Here is a 25486-nt window from a genome sequence, read left to right as displayed (position 1 = left end):
TTTCAAAGTAGCTTTACCTTCCTAATAATTATACATTGCTCAGACTAATGTTAAAATTAGCCACTGTTATGGCATTCTTTTATGGTAGCTTGGATGAGCTGTGGGCAACAGCGGGAAATCTGCCCAGAATTACAAATTTAAAAGGGGGTTTCCTGTTGGTTTTGCTTACTTTGTTAGGTAAATCCTGTTTGAGCTTTTATCTGGTACAAAATCACAAAGGAAGCTAACCTTAAATTAATTGCCTATATTGTATGTTCCTTTTATGAGCTATTCCGATTACTATGAACTAAAAGAAATCACACCGTGCTTGCCTAAATCACATGTCCGACAGCCCCACCCCTCTGCAACCAATAGGGCAGGTTCCTGAAAGAGTCAAAAGAACATCAATGCCTGCCACAACACCATTTCAGAAAGGCTTCCATGAGACATCAACCAAAGTCTGAGAACTCAGGCAAGAACTGAATTTTGCTGTGTAAAACCAGGAGGACTCTGAGAGAGAAATAGATATATTTGATTCAGATATTAGAGATAGAACGAAGAGAGGGATAATAATATAGATAAAGAAAGAAAACATTACCAATTGTATTGACATACATAGCACCACAGTTACATTCACATAATAGGCACTTCTTTGTTAGGCTGAAACTAACACAAATTAACAAATGAATAGTGTAATGGATGAATATACTTCCTATCAAAAAACCTGAGTTTGAATCCTGGCCTTGCCATTCATTTACTAACTTTGGAACCTTGGGCAACGTACGATTATTTCTAACCTTCAATCTCTTCATCTGTGAAATGGTGACATTCCTTAAAATATAAATTTCAAAGGTTACCATGAAAATCAATTGACAATGTACATTACATGTTAAGCAATAAAGGAATGGCAGTGATAAACGGATGAAGAAGGTATGTATTAGCTCTATTCAGTATAATAACTTATTAAAATTGGGGCCATTTTTCCTAGTCTTTTCAGTGACATTCAGGAATTCCCAGAGTCAGACTGGCTACCCTGGGGAAGAGAAGAAAGAAAATAACCACCAGACTCATTTCCATCCCTTATCCATCTGCCATCCTATTCTTGCTCAGTCAGTGGCACCAAGGAATCCATTATGCAAAGAGGTGATTAAGGATTAGTTCAATCAACCCATTTTCCTGATAAACCTTACTATTCTAGGAATTGCCCTATATTTTCAGTCCATGCTCTCTCTTAAGCAGCAAGTTCTATAAATGTATCCTCTACGTAAATGTTAGCCCTAAATTTACCTCTTTAAAACCTACTAGCTCACATTTAAAGGCAAAGGATAGGTTCACAAATAGATCTGCCGACAGAGAACTAGAGATGACTGAAAAGCGGGGCTAGGTCCCCCTGAAATTGACAACTGTGGCAGAGCTGCTCCTTCTGAGTGGTCCCACCAGGATTCTCTCACTGGGCAACGGAGACTCCCAGAAAACTAGGAAATTGGTAGGGAATCCCCCCAAAATGGACTCCGAATCCGGATGAGGGTCATCGGTGCTCATCACACCTCTTCAGGCTGAAATTTCCAAATCTGGAAAATGGAGACTGGATAGAACCTACCATTCTTTTTAACTGCTGATTCTAAGCTAGACCTTCCCTTTCAATACTACCTGAAAAGTTAAAGGGGTAAAGGGCATTAGGTAACATATTAAGGAAATAGTCCTTCCCCCTCAAAAATGAACACGCTAACCCAGTCACAAGACAAGACTTTTTCCCCCAAGCCAAATTTTCTAAAAGGACCCCCTTATCTTTATTCAATACTGAATAAATGCATCTTCTCTTGGTGACCCAAGAAATATTTGAAAAAGGTAAGGTAGAGCAGTTTCCTCTTGGAAACTGCAGCTGAGAGGAGGGAGTAACTTTAAACCACCGGTAATGTGCTCATGGTAGGAAGATGGTATAAATATATCTTAGGTCAAACCTTTCTTCTTAAAACCTAGGCTCTAGTACTGATTCCTAGTATGGGGCTCATAAAAAATAAATACATGAAAAATGGTGACTCTGGAAGTATAGGTGTGTATTGGGGAGGTGGGAAGTAGGGTGTCAAAGCTTGCAAGAAAAGAAAACAGGAGATAAGAGAATCAATTATGACAGATTTCAAAAAGAAGCTAGTTAACTGTGAAGATCAGGGCCAATGTCACAGGCCAGAGAGAAAAGACAGAGACACCAGCCTGGGAGGGTATCAATAGATTTGATTAGCCAAAAGCCTGGGGAGTGAGGAGGAGGGAGGAGGAGGGCCCACCTACTGACAACAGGAAACACCTGTTGTTACTACTCTAACTGATTAGCTCTTGAAACTTCAAGGCTCACTACAGCTAACTGTATTTGTGACACACCTCAACTATATACAGTTTTTACATCCAAGTTTCATCGCACAGTAGTATAGTTGTATAACAGAACCATCTGTGTTTGTGAAGTCCTAAAATGGACACAGTAAGAAAAAAAGGTACCAGTAGGAAAAGGAGGGGAAAAAGGAAAAGGGAAAAGGTCGGGATCCGGATAGGTAAACAAAACCTTTCAAAGATAAACCAAGCTTTCTTCACCCTCAGGTGGTAGCACTGAAATAAGAATCCTAGATAGCTGAGAGGACAAAGTTGGGTAGTATGTATAGACATCCATTTAGCTACAAATCAAATGCTCTGTACCAGGTCCAAAACCAATCAAAAACTGAACAACGAATGAGCATTACTTAGAAACTGTTTATTCACCCACAGGTAAAAAAAGTTCTCAGCAGCAAAATGACAGGAGACTATAGTCTACACTCACATAAAGAAATGACTTGTAAAATCTGACTTCCTCAGCCTTTGTAAAAGGGTGCTCCTGTTCAAACTTCTAGGAACAACCGAAACCAAAATGACCATTTCCTAAACTTTCACAATTTTTAACACTTTAAAAACAATTTTAGCAAAGGGGTATGTGATCTTTTAAACAAACAAACAAAACGATACGTTTAGTAAAGAGGGCTAGGGTCCGAATGCACTTTCGTTTTCTTTATTTCAATGAGAGTAAAGACGTTTGGAATTTCTATGCATAAATAAGAAGCTACACCAACATCCATGCTTCACACACACATATCTGAAAAAGAAAGTGCTTCAACTGAGAATGACTCAATTCCCCCACAGAACGTGAGCTCTGAGGGTGAGGGAGTTTCATTGTTTGTAACTCCAGAGCCACACAGGCACCTAAGACATGTCATGTTGAAAACAGCATGACTGAACTTTGATGGTGAAAGGTTTGACAATGGGGAGATACACTAAGAAATCTGAGTTTATCAGCAGTTTGTCTCTATGGTTAATGTCATTCTTATAAGTATTTGCGATTGACAAGGAGGACAGGAAAGAGCTCTGTCACATGCACCACTCACCAACATTGGGGGCTCTCATATAGTCCGCAGGTAACTCTGGAGGTCGGCCACGGTGGAGGGCTGCAAAGGCAGATCCGTTCCACAGTGGGCTCCTGCAGTCTGCAAAAAGACCAATATTGAATCCAGAGCTTTAGTGTCTGTATTTTCACTATGAAGACTGCAACAGCAGCTAACTTTTGGCCTGTTAAAATGAAATGTTTTGTCTCTTTTTGCATCCCCAGTACCTGGCACATACAAGGAACTTAATAAATGTTCACTGACCGAAATCTAAAACTTTAAGTGTATTTGCACATCTTAAAGCATCTAAATTTCTAAGAAACTGCTAACTGCATTGTGTTGGAATTAGAAATAAATAGTAGTCAGTCACAGGCCAAGCAGAGGCAGAGCAGTAGCATTCAGCATGAGGCCAGCTCCCACCACTGAGACACGTCTCTCCCCAGAGTTAGCAGATTTCACTCTTCTGTCTGCCAAAATTACATGCTCCTTACTTTCCGGTGCTCAAAACTAGTTGTACTAGCTAACCAACCAAAGCACCTCTCTTCACTATCCAGGTACCCAAGAATATCAACAAGATACGCCATTCATCTCCCAAGGCTTCATCATCTTTCACATTCTCCCCCTCTTCCATCCATCCACCCGTTACCCCCAGAAGCGAGGCAAGCCTTATGCAAGCCTTACCTTTTGCTGCTCTCAACAAAGACTGCCGGCCAACGCCTAGCAAAGTCTGTACCCCAGGAACACTCTGAGGTATCTCTCTGTCCAAGAGGGGACCAATCCGCTCACAAATTTTAAGGAGGTAGTCTGGAGGAATGTGTGCATTGGCTGTCACCTAAAACAGCAACGACAAAAAATACAAAAATGTCTGTTGTTAGCAAAAAAAACTTTAAAACAGGGCAGCTAGGTGGTGCATTGAGTAGAGCACCTGCCCCAGAGTCAGGAGGACCTGAATTCAAATCCAACCTCAGACACCTAACACTCTTACTAGCTGTGTGACCTTGGGCAAGTCACTTAACCCCAAATGCCCTGCCTTCCCCCCCTCCAAAAAACCCCCCCCAAAACAAAAAACTTTAAAACATTCTATTTAAATGCTTTCTAATGAACAAGAAAAACATTTTAAGATAAGGACTTTACAATGAGTAAAATGACAAAATTTGACTGAAGCTAACAATTTAGGAATTTTCAATGAACATATTTGGACATCAATACTGATCTGATTTTTAAATGTCTTTTAAATCACATGTCCAATTGTTAAATGCATCAACTCATCTCTACCTAAGAAAATCTTTGTACTACAGAGCTTAGCAATGTCTGGCTTGTACTAAATGACTGTTGATTTGACTTGAGCAAGGAACCACAGTAACACTTTCCTGAATGGCAGTGGAGCTGGACTTCACTATAGTGGGAAAAGCATTCTTTTTCTTGGAGAATCCAGCCTTAACCTTTATTCAAGAATTGTGAGGGATATGAAACCCATAATCCCTCTGCCCAGGACCAGTGACAGTTTGATCAAGTACTTGCAATGAAAAGACTTCAGTTCAAGTCCTGGGGGCTCTGCCACATCTTAGCTATATGACCTTAATCAAGTCCCTTCACCTCACTGGACCACCACTTACTCATCTACAAAAAGAACAGGTCAGACTGAGTAGTATTTAAGCATGGTTCCTTCCAGCTATCAATTCTGAGTTCCTCTTAGTTTTGTCCAGCTGTAAACTCACACCTGGTTTCCCCTGTGAATCCAAAATCACCAGGGGAGGTGGGGCTGGGGGAGAAGAAAACCGGTCAAATACTAATTAAAAACAGTTATTGCGTAAAAGAAACATGAAGGGATCGGTCATTCAGCCCTACTGGTTTCTCTCTGGAAAACTACAATTCACAGATGCAGGTTAAGTGTTCTGAGATCTACAAGTGAAAAAACAGCACATATTCCACAGTAGAATACTATACCATGCCAACTTCACATGGTTTCATTTTTGGTGCACAGTTACACTCATCTGTAAGAACAACCTTCCAAACAACTGGAGATATAACCAAAGCAATGGCTCCATCAAGACCTAGGTGTTAACTCTTTCCTTTGAGGCTCCTGACTTCACAAATGATCCCCATTTAGAAGAGAAACAGAAGCTCTGAAAGATGATTTGCCAAGTGGAGGAGCCCAGACGACTCCAATCTAGTAACTGAACTTGATGCTGCATTGAAGTTTATGTGCTCCTACCCTCCTGATTTTAGTGAACCACAGACTGAGAGGTTAAAGGTCTTCCTCAAAGTCACTTCCCTCAGAGCAAAGATTTGAACCCAGGTCTTCTTGCTCCAAATCTATTACTCTTTCCAAGAAATCTTGCTGCCTTTCCAACCATTAAACTAGTCTCTATATTCTTAGCTTTCTAAAATGGTGAACTGGAAGATGGTCACTCATCTGAAAGTAACTCTCGATTTTTAAGCTTCCTTAAAAATTGTTGGCTGACCTAAAGAACAAAAGGAACAAAGTACTTCCTAGATGTATAACCCATCAGAATTATGGAAGGTGAGCATGGGAGGACTGGCCACACAAAGCACTGACTTAGGTGCTCCCTCAAGTAACGCTCCATTTGGAATTGTCAGGCAGTTGGGAGTTCAGCAGCCATGCCGGCTCCCTTTTTCAACCTGGCTACCAGGCTGCAGATAACAGTATGAAGTGAGCGATTTTAAGAAACACTATAAGATGGTCCTTAAAAGCCTTCAGTAACACTAACGGCATCTCAAGATAGAGTGAAACTCCTGAACACACCCCATAACAGGGAGCCCTTGGCAAAAGTTCCTACAAAGAGGAAAAAAACCCAAACTACAAGAACATAAACATCTAATCTACTGTTTGGGGGCATGGCAGAACATGCGAAAAGTTAAACTAACCTAATTTTAATTTTTCATACTGATTTAAGAAAAAACTTGAGAAATTTTTCTACTAAAAAAAGCAGAGTATTTAAATAAGATTAATTTACTTATCCTAGCCAATTACACAGAGAGAAGATGAGGAAAACACAAGATAAGCAAAAGCAGTCACAGAGGAAATGCATAGGGCAGAGGGGAAAAATCAGGTCTGAAGTGGTGGTCACTATTCCTGTTACTTGGAGCAATAAGTAATCTTACTGCTGACTTCTGAAATGCTAAAAGCCATCTTCATTGGCTTTTCAACTGTTCCTTATTCTTGAATTAAAAAAAAAACTTTTCTAGGGATGGGAAAAATCACAGAAACCCAGGGAAAGGTAGAAGACAACTAAACATTTGCTGAGCCAATGACCTAAGCACATCACCCTGAGAACTAATGAAATTAAGCCTGCCACCTCTGTCCTAAAAGGGTGACAAAAAAGGAACCATATACCAATAAACAATTGTATAATAGTCCTCATAGAATGAAGAAAATCAAATCAATACTGCCTGTAGATAAATACTATTGGTAACAGACCAGGCTAAGTAGGTACCACCATCTTTTGGAAATGGTCCTGGACCAAGGCTCCTCCTGACTCAGCCACTCTTCATCTTTCCAGGCCTGTGTAGACTCAGGGGGTTGGATTCTAACATCCCCCCCTTTCAAAACTACATTTAAGATACTAACTCTGAAAGTACTCATAAGTACACTCATAAGTACTCAAACCAACTGCAAAGGGGGCTATGAAGGAAGGTACTTTCTACCTCCAGAGAAAGAACTGATAAATAGAAGTATGTATAGTATGGTTTTACATATAACTTTGTCTGTGTGTGTTTCAAATGGTGGCCTTCAAACAGTGGGATCAGGAAGGAAGGGAGGAAGATAAGATAGGAGATAGTTGGGAACTTAAAATGTAACAACAACCAAAAAAAGATAACTCTCTAAGAGACACGTCACCAAAGGAGATGCAGAGATCAGTTCCCAACCTGAAGGGGTTTACGAAAAGAGACAAACTGTCCCAAGAGAGGATTTATTCTTTAGTCCTTGGATGTGACAAATAGGCTAATATCAGCCCTTGTTCCTTTTCTGCAAGCCCAACTAGACCACTGTCTCAACCCACTAGGATTTCAAAGTCCTGGTCAGTAGTTTGAGGTTAATGTGACTTCAAAACATCAGGGATCTGTGACTGTGTAGGCAGCGGAAAGGAGACTTGAGCTGAAATCCTGGCCCAAAAACATAGTAGTCACATACCTCAGAGCAAATCATTTCATTCTGCAGGGCTTCCATTTCCAATCAGTAAAATGGGAAGAAAACCTTAATCACAGGATTGCTATGAGCCTTTCAAGCTCTTTGAAAGTACTAAGGCACCGAGTTATCATTACATAAGGTCTTCTTCAGTTGTTGTGCCCAACCCCCAACCCCCCAACCCCACCCCCCCCACTAGTCCTGAGATGATAGAATCAGGCCTCAGGTTGTGGTGGTCTGCTGGCATTTGGACCCCTAGGACCACAGCACACTTAAAGATGAGAGTGTTTTAGATTAGAAAGGAATCCTAAAGGTCATCTATTCCAAAAACTCATTATCTTAGAGATGAGGAAAGCTCAGGGAGGAGTAACTTACTCAAGGTCAACCAGGTAACCTTGAAGCCCGCTTCAAAGCCACATCTTGTGTTCCCAAACATGAAGGGCAGGGCTCTTTTCACACCACTACATTGTATCCCCACAAGGCAGAGTTGAACGTTTGGGGAGGAGACAAGCAATATTGGGAAGTGAGAAATGAATGGTGAGGAGATCAGTACTCTGGGACCTTATGGAAATTTGATTCCACTACCTATGCCTAAGACCAAAAAGACTGAACTTTTATCTTGAAAAGGAAGGGTAAAGGGTTGGTTTTTCTTGTCTTCTTTTTTTTAGACTAATAGCTCTTAGAAAGCCATTGTAATAACGGTACTGAATCTTGGAGTCAAGCTTAATCCTAAATCAGGTTCAAACTTAAGCAGTCTGATATTTATCATCTGTGTGACCTTAGAAGAGTCACCTTTCTGGGCCTCAGTTTATTCATCTGTCCAATGATGGGGTTGGACTAGGATGACCCAAGGAGCCTTGCTCTAACCCTATAATCCTATGACTGCACAACCCTAAGACCTTTCAAAATAGGTTAGTCATTGGCTAGAGATGTCACACATCCAAAAATCTTCAAGAATAGACCTAAGAACTGTAGAAAGCATGTGCTTACATGTGAATCCAGCAAGTTAGTAAGAAGGAACACGAGCCGTCCAGCACTGCACTGCATATCACAACGCTTACAGGCCTCAGCCTGGGCCTTACCACTCCACCCAATGGTTATTGTTCTATGCCACTCATGGCCAAACTGACAGCTCATGCAGGTCGTTTTTGTTCTAGTGTAATGCAGTCCCCAGGAGAGACACAGTTCTCTCTCACTACAATTGTGTGTACACATGGTAGTTAAGAAAACACACAGCTTAAAATATTTCTACATTTACAGATAAACTATACCACTCCTGACTACCACCTGCCTGTTCTACAAAAACAATGTAAGCAAAAAGTAACAATTGAAGCTAAACAGAGTAAAAAAAAAAGTGTTTACAAGCACACAGTCTAGAATTCAGATGTGTTAGTAACTACATGAACAAACAGCCTGAGGGGAGGGAAGAAATAAACCTCTGTAACCCTGCTATGGTTTCTTACTGATATAAAATTAGAGCCATGCATTTACCTTCATCCAAATAATGAAAATCAATTGGTGCTGAATAAATGCAAATATTCTAACATACCACAGCAAACCTGCCACTTACCATCCAAACTCCTCTTGTATTACTCCCTTGAAACATATACAAGATTGAAAATCTCTAACACTTTAAGATTTTTAAAAATACAATTTTTAAACATGTATTAGCTAATCACGTTTTTAAATAAAAAATACCTTGCAAAAATTATTTTTGTTATTCTTATTAGCAGGCAAACTACCTTTGTTCTTGGTGTTCCCCAATTAAATCTATGGCTTTTGTCTGGAACTATTTTAAATTATCTACCTGATGATAATTATCAAAAAAACTTGTAACTTTCATTTATTGTCAAAGCAGCAGCAAGTACAGAAATAAGACTGCCTGTATCAAACTTCAAAATAAAATTGTCACCACTATTTCAAAAACATTTTTTAATGGGTAGAAGAGCCCCTTTCTCAATACCCATGATTCTGAACACGAAGTACACTTATTTTGAAAGTCACATTCATAAATCTCATTACGTGTCTGAGCCCCGATATCCCATGATATAGCTTTATTTTTTAAATAGATACTTCAAACCCAGATGTGTCTATTATTGCATGATCTTGGCTTTAACAAAAACCATGCTACCCTACCCTCCCTGTGTTGCAAAATAGGAGTAAAACACTAAGTTAGCTGCTTATTATGGATCCACAAACCTAGAAAGCAAGGGAATGGATAGATGCAGCAGAGAAAAGGAAAAGGTAGAAGATATCCAAGTTTGTTCTCTTGGCAGCCTTGTACAAGTGTAAAGACTGCTATATTTGGGGTCAGAAAGCTGGGGTTTGAGCTCTGTGAAACCTTGGGCAGGTCAGTTAAAGCTCTACAGACTTTACTTCCCCTATCTCTAAAATGAGAGGGTTGGTGACCTCTAAGGGTTTCCTTCCAGCTCTTAATCTATGATCCTATTATGTTTCTTTTAGTAGTCTCATAAGTGAATCACCTTAAATAGTTAAAATGGGAACAATGAAAGTACAAGGTCTGTCATATGCTTTGTTTCAAACAAAATGGTGTCCCAAATTTTACAAAGGAATATCGAATTCTTGGTGAAAATTCCTTGACCTCTTCCTAATACATTTGTGTTTTATTCCTGGGTTTTGTTTTTTTTTTTCCCCTGAGCTCCTCCTCCCAAATAAATCTTTAAAAGTATTAATGCATGTGAAATACTCTAGAGAAAAACTGTTCTATTGTCTGATGGGTCCTGGTACTATGTCACTCAAATCATTGCTCAAATATGAAGTATTAGTCAGCAATCTAGTTGACTAACAGTGTAGGGCCTTCTGGGTCAGGGAAGTTTACTCCTGTTTAAATTCTGTCCCAGTCCTGCCCTACCTTATTCCCCTTTAAAGACATAAATGCAATTAGCTTCAAAAGATGTCATGGTTAACACAAAGTGTCCTAAACCACTAGTTCAAAATGAACTATTTTAGGAAAATGTCCTATGTACCAATGGGGACAATCAGAAAGAAACACTTTAAACAAAAAGTGTTTTCAATATATGTTGGCGTGAAAAGTCACCTACCTTCAAAGCTACCACGACAACAAGTCTAAATAATTTAAAAGCAAGGTACAAAAATGAAAATTTTAAACTATTAAATTACTCCGAGGCAATTTTTCTTTGTTAGTTTCTGGCAGGAGACTTGAGCAGAACAAAAAGGTCAGACCAAAAATTTAATAACTCTGAACTACGAATGTACTAATTGTTTCTAATTATTCTATTTGAATAACTTTCACTTCAGTTATAAATTTTGTATTTTAATGACTTGAAAAGTAGAACTTGCCAATCAAAATGAATACTACTACCTCTTACCTTCAAAGTTACAAGAAAAAAAAAATCTGCCAAAATATTTGGAAATGGTTGATACAGCTTCATCATTTTAACTTGATAGAGAATATGCTCACTATCAATTTTTTAGCTAAGGACAATTAATTTTGGCAACTACAGAACTTTTCACCTTTTTCTTCCTACTTCAGACTTACTTAACCTCCCCTTGAGATTTTGTTTATGTTCATCTTTTTCTTCCCTTAATTTATATCTTAAAGATTACTTTGATTTTTGAAACCTCGATACACACCACCATCTCCCTTGCCCTCCCTAAGTACTATACCAATAGTTTGTTAAACCAAGAGAAGGAAACTGAAATCTCTTCTTGTCCACGGGGAACAGAAGAAAACAAATAGGTACATGTACAGGGGAAAACAGATTGTGAGAAAGAACATGAAGAGTCTAATATATTTGGACCTTTGTCAAAATCGAAATTATATTTACCATATAGCATCTCCTTAGGAATCTAAATTCATGTTTTGACAAGTCACAAAAAAGCTAACGTACACATTACCATTTTGATGAGAAATATAGTCACGCAAGCATTATTTATAGATGATCTGAGTAGTTCCTTTTTCTAACAGATTTAACACATAGAAAACCGTAGATTGTGGTCAGTCCTCTAAAAGGAGGAATTTGGGGGAACTGCTCCTCTGCCCTAGTATTTTTAATTGTGTCGTTGTCGTCCCCCCTCTCTCCTCACTGTCACCCCCCTTTACTCGACTCAACCCCCCCCCCCCCACCTTCGTCCAAAGGGACTAAAGGCTGGCCTCAGTTCCCGTATTTCAAGCCAGGGCCAACCAGGAAACAGTTTTCTTCCACTGATCCGAAACTGGAGCATGTTAGCGGCGCTGCCATTGGCCAGCGTCAGTCCTTGGTACGTGCCCCGAGATAACCCCCTGGTTTTTCTCCTTCTCTCCCCCCCCACCCCCCCACAAAGGGCCTTCCCCAATGTTGGTAGCACACTCACGACGCTAAAGCTGTCGTCCCCCATAACAAGCCGAGCTCTTACACAAAGCTTTGGGTGGGTGGGGGGGTAGGGGGGGGCACCACAGGCGAGGCGACGAGGGGAGGGGAGGGGGGCCCCATAGGCCGGCTTCATCTCTCAGCCTCCCGGGAGGTCGGGGGAGAGGGGGACGAGGAGGGGGAAAGGAGACCAGGCAGGGGGGAAAGGGCAGCCCGAGGCTCGGGGTGGAGCAGAGGTCAGTCGGGGACTGGAGCCCGGGCGTGCCGTGTCGTGCCACCCCGGGGGCAGCTGCGGGGGACCCAAGGGGGTGCCTGGGAGGGCAAGCGAGAGTTGGGGTAAGTTAGAGGAGCAAACTTTACTTACCAGATCTTCGAAGCTTCTCTGATGCTCTCTCCCCTCCCAATCCAGGCGCCTCGGGATCAGCTAAGGGGCGGGAGAGAAAGGGGGGAGGGGGGACAGGACCGGACGGGACAGACGCTCAGGGGGAGCCTTCGGCTGCGGCCGCGCTCCCGTGCCCGTCCCTGGCCCCGCTACCTCCCGCCCTTCATTCCCGAGTCGGTGACCTGCCGCGTCCTCGCTCGGGGACGGCGCTCCGGCAGGACTGTCCTCAGCCCCGGCCGCCGGCGGCGACGGGGGCACGGGGTACGGAGTTCCTCAGGCTTCACTTTAGTGACAAGGCAGCAGCAGGGGGTCGAGAGCCCGGCCTCCCCCGCCCCGGTCCGGCCCGGCCCGCCCCGCCCAACCCGCCCCGACCCGGCCCAAGCAGCTCTTGCCTCCCCCTCGCCCGGCTCCCCGCACCCGCCTCTACTCCCCCAGTTCCCCGCACCCAGGGGCTCTCCGCTCCACGCCGTACCTGATGCTCCTCCAGCTCCTCCACTAGCACCTGGAGCGAGAAACACAGAAACGCGGCGCGTGAGGGAGCGAAGCGCGGCGGCTGCTCACCTCACCGCACCGCACCGCACCGCCCGGTGCCCCGCACGGTGCACAGTCCGCGTCGCGCCGCGCCGCGCCAATCCTCCAGCCCGCCGCGGCTGCTTCCCCGGACCCTTGGAACATTGGCGGCGGCGCCACCCGCAACAGCTCCGGGGGGCCCAGGCCGGCAGCCGGTTGTACCGTCGGGCCGCCCGCGACCCTCGGCACCCCGCGGCGACCTTCGGCACCCCCCGCGACCCTCGGCACCCCGCAGTCAGCTAACCGATCCGCGCCTCCTCACCTGAGCAGATTTATTGCAAGGTCCGGACTGCAGGAACCTGGCGATCAGGTAATACAGTTCTGCAGAGGGGCAGCAGAGGGAAAGGGGGAGGCGAGAAGAGAGAGAAGCGGTTTGAGAGCCGCGGACACCCCTAGCCCTTGCCGCCGCCCCCCGGCCCCGGAGCCCCCTGCTTGGCACGGCCAGGCTACCCACCGGCTTCGATCTGAGACGGGGCCGCTGCCTCCGCCGCCATCCTGTGACCAGGAGATTTGGGGGAGTTCGCTCTGAGGGGGGAGGGGGCGCCTCTATTGTGGCGAAGCCCCCATGACCCGGCCCCGGCGTCTCGCCGCTTCCGCCGCGTTCCGCGTCCCAGTTTCGGTCTCTCTCAGATTCATCGCATCACGTTTCGCCCCATAGATATTCTAGCCCGAGCGCTGAGGAGGCGGAGAAGGAAGGAGAGAGCAGAAGAGGGAGGAGCAGAGCGGTGCGAAGAGGGCGGGGGAGGAGAGGCGGGGGGAGAGGAGGCAGGCAGGCAGGCAGGCAGGAGGGCGGTCGGGCGGGGAGTGGGAGGGAGGAGCAGGAAGGGAGGGGGATAGCTGCGGCTGTGGGAAGGGCGCCGCCGCAACTCTAGCAGTCGACCACAGGAGGCGCCCGAGGCCCCTCCGAGACGCCTCTTTCCGCCGGACGAAGTGCCTCTCCTGTCCTTCCAGAAGTGAGGCGAATGAACAATGTTGATGCCGTCTCTATGGTATGCGACAGTCTGGCAACAAACCTTAGAACTCGATGGCGTCATTCCGCCTGATTCTTTCCGGCTTAGTTACCTTCGCCGCGGCGTTGCTAAGTTCTTTCCGGTTACGGGCAATTCCCTCGCTCTTGCTCCTGGCGGGGGGGGGATGGGGGGGGTGTCACTGGTAGGCTTTCGCTTTTTCGCCCCCAGCGGGGGAGCCTCAAGACCGGACCATTCCTGCCCTGGGGGAAAGTAGGCCAGCCGCTACGGGTCAGGGTATCTGAACTTGACCCTCTGGTGTCTTTCTCCTGACCCTAAGCGACTTTTGTTCTTTTCCAAAGTTACCCGAAACACGTTAAGCATTCGGATCTTTGATTCTCAACTCATCCTCCCCGGTCCCCAGCCCCAAAATGTGTGGGAAATTTTTCTTGGCTCTCTAGCCTGAAATTGCCTCCCTGGTTCTCCTTCACACGCCTGTCAGCCACGTATCCTTTGGCTTAGCCCGAATTCCTATGCCCTGATCATTGCCATCATGCCCCCCAAACCGAATATCAGTATTTTCAAGAGATCCTCCTGCCATCACACTTCACCCTGAAATGCCTTTGGCCTTATTGCAGTTACAGATTCCTTTTGATATTCCAACAGAAGACGGCTAGTGGGCAATTAATTGGGTTTTTTAAATTTTTTTTTGTAGGCTTGGATTATGCCTGTTAATATTTACCACGTGTTCTTAGATGCTGGACATCACTGAATAACTTAGACAATGTGGCTCATCAGTGTTTAAAATCATTTTTACAAGGGGAGCAAATTATGAACCCCTTTTCTTTCCCCTTCCCCCTCTCGATATTCATAAGCTTATGTCATTGACAATAGACACATGATTACCAGTTGATTTTTTTTTAAATAACATTATTTAGATTCAAATGGCTCACTGTACATTCAGAGCTTCTAAGATTGAGGTCCTGTTTTCAGTAATTTTGCTTCTTAAGCTGTGCCATTGACAACATGAACAACGTATGTGCTGTCTTTGGGGTCATTAACACCAAAAAAAATTTTTTTTTAATAACACCAACCAAACATTTAACAGGTAACCTTATTTTGGCTTTGGGGGTGAGGTGTGGGTGGACAGGAATAAAGACTTAATTATTTGAATGTGTTTGACAACAATTATCGCATGGTGACTAACACTAAAAATATTAACCTTCCACATTTGGTTTATATGTAAAAACCCAACCTAATTATTTCATGTAATATTCAATAAAACAAAATACCAGTTCACTAGAAAAAAAATGGAATTCATTGTAACGGCCTGTGCGACTCATCTGAGGTTTTGTTTGTTGTTGTTTTGTTTTGTTTTGTTTTTAAGAGGGAGAAATTTGCTTTTCCGCTTCAGGGTGTGGCTCCCCTTGGGAAAAGTCAGTGTTAGAATATATGTGTGCAAACGGATTGTAAATAGTTACCTAAAATTACAGTCTATTTAAGAACTAAAAGGTGCTTCTCTTTCTCCTACTTAATCTGGTTTGGTTTCAGTTTAAAGTAGCTGGTAAACTATAAGGGAATTCATAAACTATTAAATCAAAACATACTATAGAAAATGAAAACTGGGGAAAAGATTGATTATCTACAAATGTGCTTGGAAAAACTGGTTGGCTGTTTGGAAGGAAAGACATTTGAGCTCACACCTTACACCCTATATCCCAGGAAATTTTCACTCAACAATAGACTTAAACATAAAAAGTGAACGATAAAACAGAAAAAAAAATTACATATTTATCTCAGTTCTGAGAAATTACTTATTTTAATTCTACAAATGAAGGTAATTATTAGGAACAAGCTAGAAGTGCTTGAGCCTATTAAAAAAAATCAAAGAGAGAATTACAGATTGGGGAAACTATTTGTGGCAGATAGGAGCAGTGAAAACTTGGCATCTAAAATATATGAGAAAAAAATGGGCACTTTAATGTGTTCTTGGCTGAGCTAAGAATTGGTCTAGCCATTCTGCAAAGCAATTTGGAACTGTGCCCCAAAAGTTACTAAACCACGGGTATCCTTTGACCCATCATTACCACTACTAGACCTATACCCAAAAGGGAACAAAGAAAGAGGAAAGAACACATGGAGGGACAAAAATATTTATAGCAGCTTTTAATGATGGCAGCAAAGGGGGTGCCCATCAATTGGGGAATAGTTGAACAAACTATGATATATGAATGTAATGAAATACTGTTGTGCTATAAGAAAAAATAAAGGGGGCGGTTTCAGAGAAACCTGGGAAGGCTCGTTTATACTGATTCAAAGTAAAGTGTGTAGAACAAGAACATTTTTTCCCCAGGGTCAACATTATAAAGCCAACAATGTTGTAAGACTTAAAAACTGTGAACAGCTATGACTCTAGAAGACGCATAATGAAACATGCTACCCACACTCCTGACAGAGCCATGATGAATTCAGGATTGAGACTTGTATTTTTTTGGACATGGCTAATTCAGGAAATTAGTTTTGCTTGACTATGCAAATGTGTTACAAGGGTTTTCTTTTTCAATTTTTTTTCCCCAATGGAGGAGGAGCAGAAGGGATAGATTTTGTTCATTGAAAAAAAAATTAAATATAAATGGAAATGTCAAAAATTCGCAGATTATTTGCTGTACTTAGAGTTCATACAAGCCAGATTTGAGGGGAAAGTGCACCCTATATTTAGACATGACATGATTTAAGTAAAATGTTTCATTTCAAGAGAGAAGTTGAGCTTTCAGTTCCTGAACAAAAGCAAGAGAATATGCTTTTTGCACATACCTAACAGTAATACTAAGGGATCCCTGGGGCTTGCTATGTTATTCAGTCCTGCAAATAGACATTTGCTTAAAATGAAAAATTATGTCCTTTAGGAATCTGGCAGCAGATAGCATCACTTTCTAGGCCAAACTGAAGTTCTATAAATTGAGAGTTGAGCTCAGATAGTTGGGCTGTTCCCACCACAGATGTGACATAGTGTTTCCAATCTCCTGATATTGAAGCAATGCTTCTCTCCTAGGCACTTCAATGGAATGGACATGTGCAGTTGAAAAGATGACAGAAGGAAACCCAAACAGCTTTTGTGTGGTGAGCTGAGGTAAAGTAGGGTAACCACAAGTTGGGAGGGCAGAAGACGCATTTTAAGGATACATTGCCACATTCAAAATTGTGGCAGGGCTCTAGGCTTCTGGGAAACAATCAGGGCAAACACATCGGTCTGGCATGGAGTAATCACGGTTTCTAGAGCTCCAGGCAGTTTAAAAGTCTGTCATTTGAAGCTGGGTCTGCAAATAGTAGTAGTGACCACAAATCAAAGAACAATCTTTACGTGGGCACAGTTTTAGAAAGGACTATCAGTTTCCTAAGCACCGAAGATTATAATCACGCCACTATTAGCTTCATCTTTGAATATTAGATTATATAAAGTTTAGGGCTTCCATTTGTTGATCTGCGTTGGCCTCCCTGCTGCTTTTTGTGGGAGATAAATGTTCACATAAAAGGTTGTTTTTGTTTAGGTTTAATCTAATGTTCAGATTGGCTATGTGGGAAGAATGAATTTTATTACTGCTCCAAACCTTTATTCTTGAGAAGGTTCATTATAAACAAGAGCTTTTAGCCCTTCTATCACTAGGTTTTTATAAAGCAAATTTCATAAACTAAAGGGAAAAATGGACTCAGAGAATACTCTAGCATGGATATCTTTTGGGAAATTGAATTTATAATGTCATATCTTATAATTCCATAGTGAAAAAAGTAACTAAAATATCCATACTCATTGACCCAGAGATCCTATTGCTGGGCATATACTCTAAGGATGTCAATGCCAAGAAAGATTGTACATATACCAAAACACTTACTAGTAGTAATTCTTGTAATAGAAAAGAGTTGGAAACAAAATAAATGTCTGCTGATTGGGGAAGAGTACATAAATGTGTGGTGTGAAAATGGTGGAATATTACTCTACTATAAGCAATGTTGAATATGACTAATACCAAAAAGCATGAGAAGATTTATAGAACATGATGCAAAGTGAAATAACCAGAACCAGTAAAACAATATATACAATGACTAACTGGACCCCAGTGACAGTCTGGACCCCTTCTCAGAATGATGTTTTAAAATGCACACAATAAAATGCACAGGATTACAAAGGCAACAAAGCACATTGAAGTATAGTTTTCAAAATATTTCTAAAAAATAAATTCCTGGACCAGAGGTTAAGAACCCTTGGATTATAACAACAGAAATGGAAATGATAACAAAACCATCCCAACTGAATGCTCAATGACCAATCTTGGGCCCAAAGAAGAGCTACGAGTAGGCAGATCCCCTTTTCTTTGTAGAGCTGTGGGGCTTTAGGAGGCAGACCCTGAATATGGCAAGACTTTTTTCATAGGTTGGTTAGCTTTGCTAAACTTTTTTTCCCTCTTTTATTCTTTGTCCTAAGGGGTGGCTGCCTGGAAAGGTAGAGGTATATACTGGGAAATGTAGGTGACATGAAAACAATAGGTAGAAATAAAAATTTATCTTAAAAATCATTCCATATGCAAAATATTGTCCTCACATCACAGGGCAATAAGTGCACACAGGCATTGCCACTCCTCAGGAAGCCAACTCCAGCAGGAACTCCCACCCCTAGGTTACTTGTGTGCTCCATGGGTACTGCTGGGACTCTTATTAACTTCAAAATGCTCGCATACAGCCTTGCTATTTAATTATTTAATTATTTAATATTTATTTATTTAATTATTTAATATTTATTATTCAAAGTACTTAATTGCAAAGTGAGATGGTAATACTCCCCCAGGTCTTAAAATTAAGGAGTAATAGAGTTTTGTTGGTATTTCTCTTTTTGTTTTTTTTTTGCATTGTTCATTTTATACCAGATGATTAAGTATGACTTTTAACAGAAAAATCAAGGTCGAAAAGATAGCCCCTTTTCCCACATATTTGAAGTGGGGGGGAGGGGAGGAGAAGCTCAGGAAATCCTATGGGGGAAAAACCTACATGAGCTCTTACAAATGAATGATTGATCTGCTTTTCCAAAATAAATTATTTATGGAAGCCTTTGCCTATCTCTCAAACTCAACCTTCAGCCCTTATTTATTCAAACGTTAGCGTGAATAAAACTAATTTGTTTGACTCGTGCCCTAACAGTAACAGCATCTGGCAGAGCCAAAGCCTACTACTGAATAGTGGAGCAGGACTCAATCAAATTTTCTCCACTCCCTCATGCACAAAAGAAACCACCAAAGTTTCCTGAAGTCTCTTTAGACACTACCTAGTCCAGGAAGAACTTAATGCATTATCTTGTGGAGTAACAAATACTGGGGTCCTCTCCAGGCTGTCGTTGTACTAAAAGTGAAGCAAATAGAGGCTTTTTGGAGAGGGAGCCTGATGGCCAGGCAATCCCAGCGGCCTCTGAGGCAGCAGACCTGGCCTAAGAATACCTGCCTGGCTCACCAGCCCTTCTGGATCATGGAGCTGAGGCTCCAGTGTGCGAATTCAGTTCAGTTCAATTCTACAAACGTATTAAGTGCCTATTGTGTGCAAGGCACATAAATAATGTATGTGAAAGCTATTCAAATGTAAGCTATTATTATTATTCTCCAAAAGCTGAAATGCCGATGACATTGATGCAAACATAAAAATGAAAAGGTGCTGTGTTAAATATTCACAGTGCCCAAGCAGACAGTAACCAAATATTTACAGCATGTACATTTTTCTTGCTGTATGTGATATATTGGCTCAGAGGCCTTATAGAGGGGCTGGGAATAGGGAAGCCTTTGAAGGCAGAAAGAATGGGGTCACTAGATTAATAAATGGCTTTCCTCAGAGAGAAATGGAAACCAGGGGCAAGGGATCCTGGGGTTTGTGCTGTCATCATATCGAGCCAACAAGGAGAATGAATGACTGAACCATAATGGCTAACTCAAGAAACCAATGGATGCTGCTCTTCTTTAGAGTGGTGGTGTGGGAGAAATGTGGGAAGGGGATGGCTTCAGCCTCCACTTGTTCCTTGAATTCTACAGCTGGTTTTGAAACCTACTGAGTAGAGGGTTAGGAATCAGGAAGATCTAGGTTCCAATACTGCCTCTGGTACTCACTGTATAACCATGATCAAGTCACAGAACCTTTCCAAACCTCAGTTTTCTCCTCTGTTCAATGGGGATAATAAAATCTGTAGTACTTAAGGAGTAGTTGTGAGGGTCATGCTATTTTGCTCTATAAACATGAGTTATTAGATATTAGGATGATGTTCCAACAACATAAATATTTTACAACCAGATCAGAAATCTTAACTCTGCGATGAAAAGATTAGCAAAATCTTTTTTTTCCTAGAATGAAAACTGTTTTCTATGTAGGAATTTTGGGGAATGAACTAGACTAGTAGAGGCTTTCAGCTTTTATTTATATTACTATTTATAAGGCTATGTGTCAAATTGGAGTGATTTTTTTTGAAAGATGGTTTTTACCACTCTCTGCATACAGCTACTCCTAGCAAATACCTCTTCCTTCACCCTACTCCTGGTATTCTCCCAAGCCTTCTCAAAAATGTCTCTCCTTTCCCTTCTACCCACACACCCCAAAGTTCAAATTGTCAAAGACAAAGCCCCTTATGACATTCTTTCTGACCATCTGCAGTATGTGCTTAGCATCCCATGAAAACCAGATGCACAGCTTAGGAAGCACCTTGTTCCTGTGATGTTTGTTTGCTTGTTTCCCAGTTCTGGGGGAACATTTGTGGCAGCACCCTGCCACAGGGAGCCCCTTGACCCCTTTGGGAAATCAGGAGGCACTGAGGCAACCCACTGGACACCAATAATGTAGATGGATTTAGGGGATCTGCCTTGGCCAGCTCCCAAACATAGGGTCCTTCTTCCCTCTCCTTCTCTTTGCCTAGATTCCCAACTATTAGACTTCCTGAAGTCAGAGGACTCATCTTCTCTTTATAATCTTATGCCCCAAAGTGCCTAATAGGTACCTTTCATATAGTAGGCATTCAGTCAATAGTTGCCAAATGAAGGAAGCCCAGTTCAATCTGAATGCATTCTCTCAGGGGCAGGCTTGAATGGGGAAAGTAAATCCACACCTCTCCCCTGCCGGTCTATGGTCCATGTAAACACTCTCAGTTCTCTTAAACCCAGTCCTTCAAACCATATCCCCTGTAAAGAATTCCCTTTTTTCCATTTCACTAAAATATAATTATTTCCTTCATGACCTTTGCCTGATTTCTCTTTCATATAGTTCCTCGTGTCCCCCAGAGGCTTAATGTGCAAGGGGCTTCTGTGTCTACCTAATTCACTGGCACAGTGATAAGGTCAGTCAGTGGAAAAGGTGGGATACTAGGGAAGGTGCTTTGTGTATTTGCCTCCTCTGAAACTTGATTGGGGGCGGAGGTGGGGGGGTTGCTGAGAGTGGAATAAAATACCATTCTGCCACCTATTTTTGCTTGACCAGCAATGCCATAAAATAGGTAGGGAATGTTCCTTTCCTCCATTCTCCTGACATCCTCCCACCACCACGTCAAGGGGTAATACAATTAGCACACAGAATTATTTCAAAATTGTTTGAACATTCCTCCCTTGATTTGACAAGAATAATGTTCTGTCTGTCTCTAAGTGTCAGCTACTTGAGGAAGTCACTGGATTTTCTCTCCTCCCCCCACAGAATTTCAGAGCCTTCTCCAAACACCAGGCACCAGGCACCTAGTGGTCACTCATCTTAATTGGCCAACTTGCAGCTGGAGATACATGATAATTACCTGTTGTTGTTGCGGAAGCTTAGTGTACTGAAGTGGAGCTTCTCAGCGGGAGGAAGGCTGACACAAAGGCCCAGCACCTTCACATTAGTGAGGAGCCCAGAGAAAAAAAGAAGGGTCTGAATGGGGGAAACTGAAAGCCAAGATGAGGGCCAGACAGGCCCCTGCAGCCCGAGAGTCTTTTCTGGCAGAACTTTGCTCAATTGCTATTTTCACCTTTAAATGTAGCTCATTGTTGAAATAGCATACATTTAGTGAGGGGCACCGTGTCTTGGGTCCTTTCATTGTGAGCCTCCTTCTGGCCCAGCTCATGTCCTCTGCTTTCTTAGAAGCTCCCCAGCACCTGGGACAGTACCCAGCCCAAAGTATAGACTCAATAGATGGTTGTTATACCACTCTTGTGCTTTTTAGAGAGCGGGTTGTGGGGAGAGGGGTGGAAATGTTGCAAGTAATAAAAAAATGTGAATTGAGAGAAGTTGATAAATTAATAAGTACATCGCTTGTTTTATTTTGACATCGAACTTCACAATACAGTTAAAGCATATCGCAGCTTCCCTAATCTGCACTCCCCCCCCAAATCAAATAGCTTTTTCAGAGGTCGGATTAGTACTTCTCTCTTCCTCTGTGTTAGCTTGGGTGTCAACTCAGGAGGCTTCTCTAAGGTGTGAAACACTTATTAACACCTTTTATTGAGACCCCTGTCTGGGATTGCTGTAGGAGGTGGGGGTTTGTAGCGGCAAATCTTGAAGGTGCCAAGATCTCCTCATAGGAACCTCTGTGTGCTTGTCCTCTCTGGGTTTTCAATAAACAATGAGGATATTTACCAAGTGTTGCTGAGGAAAAGTTGTGCAAATTTGGGTGGGGAGGGGGATGCTGTACAAATTACAGGAACCTAGTATGTTAACGACAGGGGAAAAAATGTAATGGGTCTAGAGGGAGAAGGCAACCATATAAATAAGGAGGTTCAGTGTATTTCTAAAGTGACTGCCTGACTCAGTAAACAGACTAAAAGTTCCCCCAATCTGTACTACCGCTTAGTTTATTTGTCTGGTTGCCAGGGAAGCACCTTTATTGATCTTCAGTAATATGTAAACCACTGAACAGAACATAAAGATGAAAGGACTCCCTATTCTGCAGTTACAACCTGAACTTATTTCACATATTTGTGAACATAGTAGCCATATGTTCGTTTTGCTGGTTGCATTCCAATGTGTATTTTGCCAAAGCATAGTCACAGATTATATAAGTGACTAGGTGTTTTGGTGTCAGGGGTAAGTGGTTTGGGAGCTTCCTCCTCCTCCCCTTCTTTGTCACTGCAGCATTCTGTAATTGTAGGAGAACAGCCTTTTTAAAAATCCAGTAAAATATTTCAGATTAGCTGCAGCTAATTGCTTCGAACTGCCTCAATATTCCGGGAGTAAATTAGGATGAGTTGAGGGACCGTACCAGGGTGAGTGCAAAGAGACCGTTGTGAGTAAGGAAGTGGAAAGATAGAGGGCTGTGGTCCAAAAGGAGAATACTGGATCAGAGTAATCTCAGACATTTATATAGCCCTTTACATTTAAGATAGCATTTTGCAGACGTTGTCTCACTGGATCCTGATAACAGCCCTGGGAGGTACACAGGACAGGTACCCCTGTTTCAGAGGGAAAGAAACACATGAGATTGTGACTTGCCTATAGTCACAGAGCTAGGAGCCAGAAGGTGAATTCAGCAGTTCCAGCTCCATGTCCAATGATTCCCGATGGTCTGGATTGTGGAGAAGATGCTGTTTTCAAGGATGGTGAATGATGGAAATGGAAGATGAATGTTAGTAGGGCTGAGGCCCTGTGGGGTCAGGATGGCTGAGAAGGGTGATTAACATGAATATTGAAGCTCTTGAAGATGGGCTTGTGGATGGATTTGAGAGGAAGACTAGGGACCAGGTGTTCACACTTCCTAATTACAGCATCAGGAGACCTACTTCACAAAACAAATTCTGCATTTTGTAGTTTAATCTTTAGACCACTTTGCTGTAAGTGTTAGTTAGTCTTCTCTTTTTTTTCTCTTCTTGCTACCCAAATTAATTACAGCAAACTGCTTCTTCAGATTGGGACTGGGCAATTTGCTGGATTCTATGCACATGCCTTTCTGGTTTGACACCTGACCTTAGTGCCTATCTAAACACAGGCCTCCCTAGAGCAAAGACTCTGTTTCAATACTTTCATCTTTAGATTTTAGTCAGTAATTCAGTTCAGTAAACATTTATGGAGTACTTACTGTGTACAAGGAATGAGTGATGCTAGGAAGTGGGAATAACTACAAAGACAAAAAGTGAATCATCCCAGCCCTTGTGGTTTTTCGGTGAAAAAAGCATTCTCCCTTTGTTTAAGCATGCAGTTTGATTTTTCTGTAGTCATAGGATACAGATCTGTTACAAATTAGGCTGTGTGCTTGGACATAACTTTCCATGATTATAATGAGCTCATTCAAACTAATCTAGTATGGTGTGTAAAGGGAGACAGGGAGCTTTGACCTGCTCGCTGAATCAGTACTAGAGTTTGAAACATTCAGAAACAAGAGGGTCTGGTAGGATAACTACTGGATTGGTGTTTGAATCATTCTTCAGATACTCACTAGTTGTATAAACTGTGCAAGCTGTTTAACTGCTCTGAACCTCAGTTTCCTCATCTGTAAAATACGGATAATAATACTTTCAGTGCTTACCCCCATCTCCAGACTTTGTACTGGTTGTCTATCCTGTCTGGAATTCACTTCCTCTTTACCTCTGCTTCTTCAAATCCCTGGTTTCTTTCAAGACAGTTCAAACCTCACCTTCTACCTGAAGCCTTACCTGATTTTCCCCAGCTACTAGTGTACCTCCTTCCAAAAACTACCTCATTTATTTTGTCTGGACTTTATATCATATACAATTTGTATCTCTATAAATAATACACATATATATCGTAATAATACATGTATATATGTAAGCTCCTTGAGAGCAAGGACTGCTTCCCTTTTGTCTTTGCATCTCTGGGCTTAGCTCGGTTTCTAGTACACAATAACAGCTTGACAAATGCTTGTTAAAGTGAGATAATGCCTGTAAAGTGCTTTGTTAACTATGTAAACATGAACTACTATGGGCTGCTAGGGGGAGCTGCAGGGGATAGAGTGCCAGGCCTAGAGTCAGGAAGACTCATCTTCCTAAATTCAAATGTGGCCTCAGATGCTAACTAGCTGCGTGACTCTAAGCAAGTCACCTAACCCTGTTTGCCTCAGTTTCCTCATCTGTAAAATGAGCTGGAGAAGGAAATAGCAACCCATTCCAGTAGCTTTGAAAACCCCAAATGGGGTCATGAAGAGTGGGGCACAACTGAAAAGACAACGGCAACAACAATTGTTATTCATTTGGAGGTATGCATACTATTGGCCTGTACCCTCAAAATTTGTATTCTTGTTGAAACAATCAGTTAAAATGGCAGTTTATTAATGATTCCAGACCTAAGAAGTAGCCTTTCTGAAAATCCAGTGTAAAAGTCTAGGGGAGGACTAGTAAATTAAGTGTGAACAACGAAGTAATATGGGATTGGGTCTTAGGGGAAAGACCCCAATTTAGCAGCTAATTGCTCTAGTCTAGTACAGGTTTAGGCTCATTGACTCCTTCTAACTGCTAACATTGCCCTCTGGTGTTCTGTTAGAAAAACATTTCATTATAGTCAACTTTGAAGCAGTCACATTTCTAGAGGGAATCAGAGACACAGATAATTCAAAATGGTGAAATTTTGTAATTATTGGTTAATTTTGTAATTCAAAGTCACCCACACAATGCCTAGACCTCACACTCTCCTACTGGGGAATCCTGGGACCCATCAGAAGCCAAGTGAAAAGTGGGCAGGGGGTAACCTATAACACATATGATAATCACAGATAATTGAGAGTTGACTATAATTAG

General features: G+C 42.3%; 1 protein-coding gene across 1 annotated transcript in view; it reads right to left on the bottom strand.

The window, feature by feature from the left end:
• BRWD3 (bromodomain and WD repeat domain containing 3) overlaps positions 1-13498 on the bottom strand; it is a 126983-nt gene extending 113485 nt beyond the window's left edge. The window contains exons 1-6 of the mRNA XM_036740187.1: positions 13268-13498; positions 13076-13134; positions 12716-12745; positions 12226-12285; positions 4062-4212; positions 3384-3482 (exon numbers count right to left, since the gene is read on the bottom strand). Coding sequence (XP_036596082.1) covers positions 3384-3482; positions 4062-4212; positions 12226-12285; positions 12716-12745; positions 13076-13134; positions 13268-13307 — 439 coding nt within the window. The 5' untranslated portion in view covers positions 13308-13498. The remainder of the gene's footprint in view (positions 1-3383; positions 3483-4061; positions 4213-12225; positions 12286-12715; positions 12746-13075; positions 13135-13267) is intronic.
• Between the last annotated feature and the right edge of the window lie 11988 nt (positions 13499-25486).

This window comes from Trichosurus vulpecula, chromosome X, assembly GCF_011100635.1.
Source record: "Trichosurus vulpecula isolate mTriVul1 chromosome X, mTriVul1.pri, whole genome shotgun sequence".
NCBI lineage: Eukaryota > Metazoa > Chordata > Mammalia > Diprotodontia > Phalangeridae > Trichosurus > Trichosurus vulpecula.
This window is presented reverse-complemented; position numbering and strand designations above follow the sequence as displayed.